Source organism: Patiria miniata, unplaced genomic scaffold (genome assembly GCF_015706575.1).
Source record: "Patiria miniata isolate m_02_andy unplaced genomic scaffold, ASM1570657v1 HiC_scaffold_8, whole genome shotgun sequence".
NCBI lineage: Eukaryota > Metazoa > Echinodermata > Asteroidea > Valvatida > Asterinidae > Patiria > Patiria miniata.
The window spans coordinates 6,959,263-6,972,063 of record NW_024037075.1 but is presented as its reverse complement, the minus strand read 5'-3'; the positions used below and the strand labels follow the sequence as shown (position 1 = coordinate 6,972,063).

The 12,801-nt window shown below is 39.8% G+C and overlaps 1 protein-coding gene across 1 annotated transcript; it reads right to left on the bottom strand.

Moving 5' to 3' along the window:
• Positions 1 to 3,069: 3,069 nt before the first annotated feature.
• LOC119719477 (replication protein A 14 kDa subunit-like) lies at positions 3,070 to 10,558 on the bottom strand. Its single transcript, XM_038188952.1, has 4 exons — positions 10,348 to 10,558; positions 8,303 to 8,377; positions 6,389 to 6,494; positions 3,070 to 4,544 (listed from the first exon to the last, which is right to left on the bottom strand). The coding sequence occupies exons 1-4, from the start codon at positions 10,438 to 10,440 to the stop codon at positions 4,465 to 4,467; spliced, it is 354 nt and encodes a 117-aa protein (XP_038044880.1). The 5' UTR covers positions 10,441 to 10,558; the 3' UTR covers positions 3,070 to 4,464.
• Between the last annotated feature and the right edge of the window lie 2,243 nt (positions 10,559 to 12,801).

The following is a 12,801-nucleotide window of genomic DNA, read 5'->3' as shown; positions in this document are numbered from 1 at the left end:
TGGGGAAAAAAGTAGCTACCGACATGCATGATTGAATGCGTGATGTATACTATTACCCAACTGGTCAGCAGTACCAGAGAAGTACGTAGTACCCGAAGATTAGCTCCCAGACTCCCACCATGCGACGGGTGCAGTCGCAAGTGAGGTTTCTGGTGGTGCCATACTAAAACGTCACGACAGGCAAATGGTCATGCAGATTCTGTGTACTACCCACAGAAATGTTCCACTTTTGAAACCAAATATGTATGAAGTGTAAAACAAATACATTATGCTTTATGTCGGGAACAAAGTGTGAAATGACTGGTCCCTCTTTGTTGGCTGGTTTTGACTACCTCCCTCTGCTTCACATCAGAAAGTAGTCAAACCAGCCAACACATCAGCACCAGTAGTTTGACACTTCTTCAAACTCAAACCATATATTTGTATACTGACAGCCTCATGCAAAAGACATGCTTCCAGCATTTACATGCTTACATTTAAAACCATAAGCGCCACTATAGCATTGTACTTATTCCCTGCAGATTCTATGAGACCATAGGGTTCTTGGGTGGTTTCAGGCAATACAGATCATAATAGGCTGGTGTTTTAATTAACTAATATTAAACTTACTTTCCATGTGCTCTTCAACCAATTCGGGTTTTATTTCTTTTTGTAACTTTTCAACTTGTATGCTTTATTTCAACTAACAACAAAATCTGCAACCCTATCTGCAACCCTATGAAATGTAGGTTTTTATTTTGGATACAAACAGACCCACCTTGTGTGCAGACCGGGGAAAGAATGTTGCAACCTGACGCCACTTCAGCGGTTGTGTACAAAGTCTATGGAGAGTCAAGAAAACTTTCTAAGTACTTCCTAACCAAATTGGAAATGTTTCTCAGACCCAGATTCATGTCTTATCATCATTTTTGCAATGACTGACCTTCATTGAGATGATATATGACAAAAAATGTGGCGTCAGGTTGCAACATTTTTTCCCAGACTGGTTCCGGTCTGTACATTATCAATACTGATTTTGGGTCGGGAACCAAAAGTTCTTCCACTTCCCTTGCCATGCATTTGTATACAGACTAGTAATAAACAGTCATATCACATCCTTGTAAACATTGTGACTAGTCAAATTCCATCAACAGACACAAGAGGTAACTGTTACGTACAACTGCCGTATCAATCACCTCCAGTCAAAGCATGGCTAGGTCAAATGAACACGGGAACTCTTAATTGTTAAAACAGTCACTTGATTGATTTTGACTGCTGTGATGGCGGAGCTGAATTTGCCCGCCATATAATGTGTTCAATTACATGTATTATTATTTAATCAGTGTATGCCCAACAAACTGGGCACACACTGAGCTATTGTTGGCCATTTAACTGTCTGAAATTTTCTTACAAATTGTCAGGTTAAAATTTAGTTTAATATGCTTTATTACGGTAAAAGTGTTTTTAAAAGAAATTGTTACATTTCATTGTAATGCACTGTAAGCTTATACATTGATGTATCCTATTTACTGCTGTTTTGTAACAAAATGCAGAAATAAATCCCGAACCATGAAATGGCAATTTAAACACATTAGAATTGTTACATTATTGCTCCAATGTCTTCCAGTTGTTAAATTTACTTTCTAGACCCAGTCTGGTGAATAATATTCTTGGAAGCACTTAAAATGAGCACTCAATTCCCAACAAGCCAATCATCCAGGCTGAATACTTCTTTAGAATATCATACAGTAGACAGACGAAGTATCAACCATCCACCCAGTAAATTAAACCAGCAAGCTGACTAGCCCAGACCCTAGTCCCAAATTTCTACCCAAGGCCTCTACCCCTCGGCCTCCAACTTTCATAACAACCCAAGGTTTTATAATTATCAGAATGTTCACTTCTAGCAAGAAAAACCCAGTAGGGCAGTGGACAAGTCATAGGGCAACCAAGCCAATTGTCTCAGGTTCAGTACCCACCATGCACATTTTAATCAAAAAACTTAAAAAATTCTCCCAAGGACCACCCCAGTATTGGAACCAGGGACTTCTCGGGCCAGAATCCTGAGCTCATCCTTCAGAGCGACCAGCTCTTGCTGAAATTTGAGTTTAGGTCTAAACCTAAAGGTTTAAATGTAGGTTGGCGCGGCCATCAGAAACTTCTGAAATCTCCTAATATCAGTACCAGACCATATGGTAACACATAGCAACCAATGACAACACACACGCTACTGAAAAGATCTTTTCATTGGCTCGGCTGACCATGACGTAATGCTATGTCACCCTATATGTCCAAAATATTACCCATAAGCACTCAGTGTACACCATTCATGGATATTCATCGTAGCAAATGAGAAAAGACAGGATGCCAGTATTTCTGGGATTATGTTCAGCATTGACATTTTCAGTTTAAAAACATGTCAATTGTTTTCACGCAGGTTGTAGTCGTACAAGTATCTATCAAATAACTTGAAAGAAAACTTCATTTACAAATACACAAATAATTGAGTCACAGCTGAGGCTCAAAAGTTATTTCTGGCATTTAATGTACTTTTTGTGAAATACTTCAGTTAAACACAGCTTGGATATTTACATGTACAGGCAATGTCAAGTTTCTTTTTGGCGCTATGAACCAGAAATGTCTGAAACACTTTTGTTCCGGACAAAAAGTCTGAAATTTGAACAACGGCGAACATTGTTCAGTTTCAGACATTTTGTCCGGAACAAAAGTGTTTCAGACAATTCTGGCTCCTAGTGCGAGTCACTTATTACACACCAGGTCACTTTAATTCGCTCTTTTCACACTTTCGCCATGGGCATGCACAGCCCTCGATCTGGCAACTTTACACAATGACTATAGCCGGTTCAGTGATTCCCGTGTCGGGGTTCAGATCACTGAATCAGCTATTTTCATTGTGTAAAGTTGCCAGTTCGAGGCTGTGCATGCCCAATGGCGGAGCGTGAAAAGAGCGAATACACTGACATACGAGAGTCACACCAAATTAAAGCCGAAAAAATGTATGTTTACAGTAACACGCTAAAAATTATCCAGGTGGGTACATGTAGGTGGGAAAATTAATTCATTTTGCTAATGTTTGTCTGTCGGTCCTTATACATGTACTTTGTATATTTTAGGGTACCATAGACAGTATTGTTTAATTAACCTGTGTTATAGTGTAATAATAATATTAATAACAGATAATTTATAAGGCGCACAGTATCTGGAGAACCATTTAAAGGCCCAATTTTATAGTGTAATAAAATTATTGTGCAATTCATGGGGAAATTTTTTTTTATTTTCAAACTATACGTCATTTTAAAAATTTTGGCCAATGAAAAGTTTTGAGGTCGACAATTTGACGTTAAAAAAAATTCAGGTAGGTTTGGTTACTGTAATCACACAATTTTTCTTTATTCGTTATGCATACAGTCTTCCGAAGATTGGAATTAAGTTTGACATTTGGAAAAGCTTGGGGCATCTACATGTGCAAGATTTGCAACCGTTGCAGTCATTTAGAAAGTCTTGGAAACAGTATGTTTGGATTTTATAAGACATCTCTTATAAGACGTCTCCAATAATGTGTTAAGTTAGCTTTATTGCTGGTTGGTACCTACATGTACCAATCAGCAATGTGAGATATACTCTCTATACATAACTTTTCCAGTATGTTCATGTGGGGAAAAGAGTAACAGTATCTAAAAAGGGACATATATTTACATGCTGCAATGACACACATACTTTACATGTGAAGAAAAGCTTTGCGCTACATATGTTTTGGAAAATTCTGGACAAAATACAGACATTGTTCCCCCCCCCCCCCCAGCACCGTCGGTATATCAATATTACTCTATTATTCAATATTATTTTGATATCGATATCACTGATAGCAATTCTTTTAATCATATCGAAATTTCGATACTGAGTAATAAAATCTAAAATGCTTCAGATTATCATCAAAATAAATCTCCCGTTTGTGCTTTCACTTTGTGTTTAACGTTTGCTGTCTTTTTGTGCTCTGCGTTCACTGGATTCGCAGTCTTCCCAATGCGAAACCTCAAAAGAAACTGCCCATTCTGAACATACTGTCAGTGCTGAGATTTGTTTTAAGCAATATGCTCCTGCAAGAACTGATTTATTGTTGGGCCGCAAGTCAATTTGTAATTATTCAATAACTAAAATACGGACAGATGTGTTTGGTCAATATCTTATTCCTTGCTAGAGAAACAGCATTTGAAAAAGAAAACAATTCTATTGTTCAGAGTGATACCCTAAAATAGCACGGACAGAGCAATCTTAAAAACTTTAACATGTAAACTTTTAAAGTTAACATGAAAATGTGAGATCACAGTCTGGGGCAAGTGGTCAATGTGGAATTCCGAAGTCTGATGGCTCAAAATTGATAAGTACAGTCCTTTGTGGAAAGGCCAATGTGATGTTGGCTGATTGGGATTGTAGCTAACTCTTCTGTGATGAGCTCTGGAATGTTCACTGAGCAGTACTGCCTTGCAAGTAGTAATTAGGGAATTCGTGTGTGATCTTGACAGCTTCATCGTACAGTGTCATATCTGTAAAAGAGAAACAGTAGCCTCATGTAAACAGTAAGCCAAATCATGGATGTTCAGCTTGGGTTATGACTTTCTTAAAAGCATGCATTTAACAGTTTCCCTAGATGACGTGTTGTAGTCAAACCTTTCCAAGACCTTTTGAGACCGCACTCATTTGAACTTTTATAGGCAAAATAAGTCAAATAACTATGCTACGGAGTATTACTTGAGGAAAGACTACTGAGAGATATTATTTTGAGATCAACAATCAAGTTCAGGTAAAAATGCGTTATAGAGAGTCAAATCAAGACCAATTTAAAGACCTTTCCAAGTTCAATTTTTCCATAGGTGATTATTTTAAACTCTACGGTAGCATTAACCCTCCTACGCAAACATATTCTGTGCCAATTTAGATTGAAAAGTGACTGAATTACAACAAATTAGCCACCGTACATGAATTTTAAAAAAAAAAGAGTAACAGGACAGAAATAAAAGTAGGACACCTCATCCTACATTCCGACGAGAACAAATACTTTAAATGATGGAATTAGAAGTCTGTTTTGACATCAATGATGCTATAAGACATCCATGACTGCAGAGGTCAGTGTTGTAGTCAAGTCCATCACAAGTCCTTTCAGAAGTCTGCTCGTAAGACCAGTCACAAGTCCTTTCGTAAGTCCAGTCACAAGTCCTTTTGTAAGTCCAGTCACAAATCCTTTCATAAGTCCAGTCACAAGTCCTTTCATAAGTCCAGTCACAAGTCCTTTCGTAAGTCCAGTCACAAGTCCTTTCGTAAGTCCAGTCACAAGTCCTTTCGTAAGTCCAATCACAAGTCCTTTCCTTAGTCCAGTCACAAGTCCTTTCGTAAGTCCAGTCACAAGTCCTTTCATAAGTCCAGTCACAAGTCCTTTCGTAAGTCCAGTCACAAGTCCTTTCCTAAGTCCAGTCACAAGTCCTTTCGTAAGTCCAGTCACAAGACCTTTCGTAAGTCCAGTCACAAGTCCTTTGTAAGTCCAGTCACAGGTCCTTTCGTAAGTCCAGTCACAAGTCCTATCGTAAGTCCAGTCACAAGTTCTTTCGTAAGTCCAGTCACAAGTCCTTTCATAAGTCCAGTCACAAGTCCTTTTGTAAGTCCAGTCACAAGTCCTTTCAGAAGTCCAGTCACAAGTCCTTTCGTAAGTGTCGTCACCAGTAACGGGATGAACAATGACAAAATTTGACCTGATCCTGGGGGACTTGTGATGGACTTGCAGGGACTTGTGATGGACTCAACTACAACACTGACAAAGGTCCAAGCCAATAAACATGACAAATCACCAATCACGATGCAGCCATGCTGACAATACTCAAGTTCACTTGCGCCAAGTCTGAAATGCATAGCCTCAAAAACCTCTGGTGTCGGGGTCAACTAAATTTAAATATCTACAGGGCGCATGAATACTCAGAATAGGGTGCTGTGCTCAACATGACGCTAAGGAATTAGGCCATTCAGATTACAAAGAGGGTGGTACAGCAAAGGTACGGTCTCAAAACAAAATCTACTTTGGGGGGTAAAACTCGATATATATGCAGCACAGTATAGTACATCTTTAATTTAAGAAGGCCTCTACATGTATGTCATAGGTCAATTGGCCAATGACAGGCATGTTGTTCTCAGACTATTAATTCACCATGAGAGAATTTGAGGCCGTGTTCAGACTTTGTTATCACTGAACACTCACGAAGGCCCCTGCAATGGTGAAAGAATAGCGCCAGCTATTGTTCCTTAATGGGCCAGTTGCTTTGTACAATTGGCTGACACAATGCTTACAGTACATACATGTACACCCAAATTAAATTGAAATGTAAACATGTATTAGACTTACCAAAGTCCATTTCTCCAAGGTTTACGAATTGTGAAGAATTAATGACTCTTGGGTTTTGAGAGACGTGACCTATGACCTCCGTCATGCCTTCAATCATATCCTGAAGCTGGAAAAAAAACAACGGTTCAAGCAAAAAGTAAACGTATCAATCAGAAGAAAAATATGAAAGTAGCAATATTATTTGATATGCTATAACTTTTTTGTCTAATGTGCAAAAACAACTTGTAAAATGTTATTAAACCGTACATTTGCAATTTTAGGTTTTCTAAGTTATGCTTGCTTAAAACCCAAGTATGGCTTTAAATATACATGTAGTACAAGTAAAACCCTACCACCCTCAGCCTTTTTGGCAAGGATGCACTCTCAATCCTTAAAAAAACCTGTCTCCAGTGGGGACAGGATTTTATTTCTCCACATAAAAAATGGATACTGCCTCAATCCTCAAAAATCATCCGTTGTTTTAAAAGGGATCATTTTGAGACGCTTGGCAGCAAACACACCGGTCCTTTTCAATTGTTTACTTCATGTTTAAGCCAATGTGCGCATGTTCAAAACGACGCAAACAGAAAAGAACTGTTGTATTTGCTGCCACCAAGCGCCTCAAAAATCTCCCATTGGTTCAGTGCCTCAATCCATGAAAATCCTCACAACAATCTGTGAATGCCTGTTGAGGCAGTGCCAATGATATCCAGAAGCAGTGCCGATGATATCATGTATAATTTACGGTATGTCTTCATTTGTGCATAATGGCTATAGGCATACACACAAACAACACAAGGTATACATGTAATGCAGCCTCCAAAATGCACACTGCCTCACTCCTCCAAAAGCACCCGGTTGATTTCAAGGATGGAGCATTAAGGCCAAAAAAAAAATGTATATTCGGTCTCTGGTCAGACCAAAGTTCCGGAATTGACGCGGGGACGCGGCTTCTTTTCTTTTTTTCCTTCAAGCTTGGATTGTACAGACAAGGTGGGGTACTATTTTGCTATTTGGTGTCCTCATGTAAATTGGTGTCCTCATGTAAATTGGTGTCCTCCATAATTTGCCTTGGTGCTCTCGATCATTTGCCTTAGTGCAATTTCCCATTCCTTGGTGCTCTTTGGTAAAAAAAAGTTGAGGAGGTGCGGCAATAGAGGGAGCTACTGCGGAACATTTTGGAAAAAAAAAAGATTGACGTGCATAATTAAAATCGACGCGCGCGCTGACCAGAGACCGACTTATTATTTTTTTGGGCCTAAAACACCTTTTTTTCTTAAAATTTTGACTAAATTGGCTACTGCCAACGACGTAGGGTGTGCATTTACAGGTCGTACAGGAACCGGGTACCCGATGGATACAAATTATGCGTACCCATTAAAGAAACCCAACCCCAAAATTCAAATCTTGGAAGTTGTTGTTCAAATTGTCTACAAAGGTAAGACAAGACCAGAATTAGAAGCCAGTTACTGCGATGGTGAAACACTCATGCGCATGCTGCACGCATTCTTAAAGACGAGGTGCGCGCATTATGGTATTCTTATTTGTCAAAGGAGCCTGGAGTGCATGAGTGCTCCCTGAGTGCGACTCGCGCAAGCCTGGTGCCACCGAAGAAAAAGTGCTGCCGCTGGATCTGTCTATAGCTTTACTTTGTAAATTGCAAATTTCAAGATCGTCATCAACGTGAAATATATGTTTTGTTTTCCCGTATAGCCTGATTTCTTTTCTTTTTAAATTCCCCACAAAATTCAAAACCTTCTGTTTTCACTGTCTGAGAATTTACTTAGTAATTTGTAAAGTTGGTTACAGGTATCCATTCCATACTCTGGAACCAAGTTCCTGGCATCAACGGTCGGGTACTCGGGTACTCAGTTCCGATGCACAGCCCTACAACAACGGTACATGTAGGCTCGCTCTCGGAAATAAATAGCTTACAGGATCTTGCAGCTGCACTTGAACATCTACACCATCACTGAGTCCCAGCACAAATGAGGTTCCATTGGGATCAATCTGTTGAACAATAATAAAAGGGAAAGGAACTTGGCTGAACATGTTAACTGTGCATGGATATCAAGTATCATTTACGACAACAAACAAACCAGGCAATGTGTGCACAATTAAACCAATGGGACCATGAAACAGTTAAAACTTTCATTTACATGTCTTGAGGGCTATGTCAAATATAGAACTCTCCTCCCCAATCTTACCAGTTGGCTGACTGTACCGTTGAGAGCTTAGCTGTACGACATTATTACTTATGAAAAACAGTCTCGATTTTGATTTCCACTGATTTGATTGACACCCGACCAATAACTTTTTCGATATTCACAATGCATCTTGGGTATGGACGACAAACAAACCAGGAAATGTGTGCATAATTAAACTAATGGGACCATGAACCAGTTAAAACTTTCATTTAATGCCTCTCATATCGAGAATTTTGTGATCATGATCTGTCAACACATTGTTGAATTGGCAATTGGAAATCTAAATATAAAAATAAATCATGTTTCAAATTCAAAGCTTCATCAGAAAGAAGAAAGTTTCAAGAATACCTTTTTGAGATAGGCCCTACCACTACCAGTTTCATAACTCATGCCTCCAAACACTGATGATGTGATGCGGGTAGCCGTTTTGTCGGAGAACAGTTGTTTTGAGTTATCAGAGTTTAACTTATCGAAATTTCACTGTACACATGTATAATGATCCAGATACAGAACACTGACTGACCAATCACAATCGCTTCTCTGGACCTGCTGACTGGTAAAAGACTTGTTATGCTGGCAGTGGCAGGTCTAACTTTACAGAAATTCCAAGATTATTTCTCTTTCGTTGTCATGTTTGTCTCTACAGTTTAAAAACCTAATTTTATTTACAAATATTAATTCTAATCTTATAATTTATATGCATTCATTGAAAAGAACGTTGCAGCCTGACGCTGCTTTTTTTCTTCATATATCATCTCAATGAAGGTTAGTCACTGCAAAAGTGATAAGCATGATAAGACATGAATCTGGGACTGAGAAACATTTCCAAATCCAATTGTTAGGAAATACAAAATTTTCTTGACTCTCCATAGACTTTGTACACAACCGCTGAAGTAGCGTCTGGTTGCAACATTCTTTCCCATTCAATTCATATGTAAATTAATGATCAGATAATGAAACGGGAATACCGACAATTGGCATGACTGATGAAAAAAATAATTGAATAATTAACAGGTTGTGGACAAGGTTCACCAACCCAATACCGGTTTGTTAATAAACCGCCAGTAATCTGGATTGTTTGTAATTACCCCCCCCCCCATCCCCCCCCCCCAAAAAAAACACGGCGGACGGGTGGCGCCGAACAGTGCCAGTTGACCACTGTCCGACTGTGGCAAAGCCTAGCCCCATAAATGTGGCCTATTTACTGGACTGCCTCCGTAAACATAGGCCACACGTCCACATGTACAAAAATCGTGTCGACGGAGCCAAATTTAGATTTTCACATTTAGGCTTAGTTTGTAGGTTTTTTTTGCTTTAGAAGCATACTCACCCTCTTTACAGGCTAATCAGAAAGTGCTGCCTTTTTCAGATGTATATTTTTCGTGAAATTTCCAGATTCATTTTTACACGTTTGCGTATCAAAATTTCAACATGAAATTTCACAAAAATTAAACATCTGAAAAAGGCAGCACTTTCTGATTAGCCTGTAATGTAAAGAGGGTGAGTATGCTTCTAAAGCAAAAAAACCTACAAACTAAGCCTAAATGTGAAAATCAAAATTTGGCTCCGTCGACACGATTTTTGTACATGTGGATGTGTGGCCTATGTTTACGGAGGCAGTCCAGTAAATAGGCCACATTTATGGGGCTAGGCAAAGGCAAGCTTAAGACACTGTCATTGACACTCAGTGACAGTGACATAGGCCATGTAGGCCGAGTCAGATCAACATGATCAACGCTGTTTGGATTGAAAGATTAAAATTACACGGCTTACTTCTTTTACCCGACCAAGCAAACAAACTTCACTTCCTTGAAACTTAGGCAACATCGATCCATTTATCCTTGGTTTAGGTTGTCCCTCCTCCATGTCTAGGGCCGGCTGTTGAGTATTGAGTCCCGATCAGCTGAGCAGACACTGTACTTATCAACACTGCAGCAGCACCGTTCATTTACTGCTCAACCTTTGGCGCCGGCGCGCTTTAAAATAGACAGGCTACAAGACAATGATTAGGTTTGCTATTGCAATCGAATAGCTGTCGTCTAGGATGTAGTCTAGGTCCGTGCCCGAAATCACTTGGCTACGGAAGCCGCTAAAGCCCCACGTGTCACAAGTACATGTACTCAGCGCATTCATTATAACAGCGTGTTCTTTCTGCTCTTAATGGAGAGGTCAAAGATGCAATTTAAAGATTTAGTATGACGGGACTCTAAAAATCATTTTTACACCAATACCAATGCCATCCCGAATTATTCTTTTCTCAACAATGATCGGATATAATTCTCGAGAGTGATCGTCTTTTTCAAGCCTTCGCGTGGAGAGTAAAAAAAACTGGTCTCGGTTCAGATATGACATCCTATACCAAATGCACCACACCCTCAAATTGACTGGACTTTACCAGAACTTGAAAGGCCCACCATTTCCTTCGCTCGCACCCCGCCCTGCAAACAGGACGCTGGCAGGGCTGATGAACCAGTACTAAATCGCCACGGACGTCATTTCATTCCCAAAAACAGGACTCAAAATAAATGGCTTGATGCAGAATTCGAATGCAGTGTTTTGTAATACAACAACAACCGGGCGCATTATGCACATAACATGATACAGAGCGCGTATCACAGTTTTTTTTCTACCATTGTCTATGCATGACGCGCAACGGGTGAATGACTGAGACCCGATATAGAAAGCGCCCGCTAATTGGTCAAAATCTCGGAGGTCAAGAGGCGGTTGTCTTGCCTATAATTAATCAGCGAATCTGCTCACGTAACAAATATTGTAACAGGCGTAGCCAATCAGTTTCCCTAGCACTGCCAGGTCTAAAGACGTCAGCACCTGCGGTTGAATAGCTCAGCTCCAGTGATTCTTCCAGTTGAGCCCTTCTGCCCTCTGTCTGTGTAGTACGGTGAATTACTTTTGGGTTGATTTGTATCGGGGCCGGGATGACCTAGTGAATTGGGTTGATCACTATGGAATGGGGTGGATTCCGAGTCGGGTGGATTTGGGTGGATCATAGTGGATTGGGTGGATCACGGACCCGTGGATTTAATGTGGATCACGGGTGGATTTAATGTGGATCACTGTCGGGACCACACCCTTTAACTAAGTTTAATTAATTAGACAAAACAACAATAAATTAGGCACAGGAGATTTGTTGGACATCTTTGGCCCCATCTGATCAAGAAGTGAGTTTTATTCTCATCAGCTTTACCTTTTATAGGCCAACTTCCTTATAGTCTTGTCACACAATGTGCTTAACTCTATACAAGAGGATTTGACCAATCAGATATCAGTATAGTGACTTAGCTCAACGTAGGCCTGGCTACGTGCATTTTTGAAAGTTGGAACACTGGCGTTTGCAATATCTGTCAATCTTTTTAAGCCTGACGAATATTAATAAGGTTCCTATCCATTATGGTGTGCAGTAAAAAAAAATTGGAGATAAGCCTCCTTCATCACGAGTAAATTAAGTGATAAATATCACCCTTTTTGCCGGCTTCCATTGGTCGAGACCCACGCCAAAACACGCCTAGTGACGGAATGATGCTAATCTACCATACTTTATTGTGTCGCTTGGCCGAAATCGGTCAACCTTAGCGCCTATGGCGCTTTGCTGAACAATGCACGCCGGTTGTGTCGGCGGAAAATCCTCTTCGAAATTTCCATGGAGATAGTTCTAGTTAGCGTTGCAACAACAGATTAAGCTGAAATTCGAAATATTCTTACATGATACTAGAGTTGAACTACTCGTGAAATAACATCTTGGAGAGATTCCTAGAAATTGAGGTTAATACATACATTTGGGGAAGATTTCTTCCAGACTTGAAGGTCAGCTTTACCAGTAACCAGTATTGACGTTTTGGCATCGGTGACCACTGCAAGCTTATTTTTCATTGACATGAAGTTTAACATGTCGTCTTCCGTTATAATTTAATATTTCTATCATACTGAGCATATTTTCTGAGAAACACAGCGCTCAAAAGGCCATGTTTTTTGGGGGGTGCGTGGATTTCACTGCTCTATTGTAGCGTCTAAGTACGTAATCGGATTGGCTTTGCCTAACAATACCAGACACTTTGCCTTAGCAACCACATGGCTGCAAACGCCTACAAATATGGAAAGCTTGGTCCCGTGGCCGATTGGACTTCTCTTGAAAAATTACTCATAACTCTGTCAAACATTATCAGATTTAGACGTTTGATGTCTCATTTTAAAGAGGAAAGGCGTATCTTC

Excerpts from the sequence above, each read along its gene's own strand:
- LOC119719477 (XM_038188952.1), bottom strand. The coding sequence starts at position 10,440 with ATGGAGGAGGGACAACCTAAACCAAGGATAAATGGATCGATGTTGCCT. Across the intron at positions 8,378-10,347 it reads TGCTTGGTCGGGTAAAAGAA|ATTGATCCCAATGGAACCTC; the intron begins GTAAGCCGTGTA and ends ATTGTTCAACAG. Across the intron at positions 6,495-8,302 it reads AAGTGCAGCTGCAAGATCCT|CTTCAGGATATGATTGAAGG; the intron begins GTAAGCTATTTA and ends TTTTTTTTCCAG.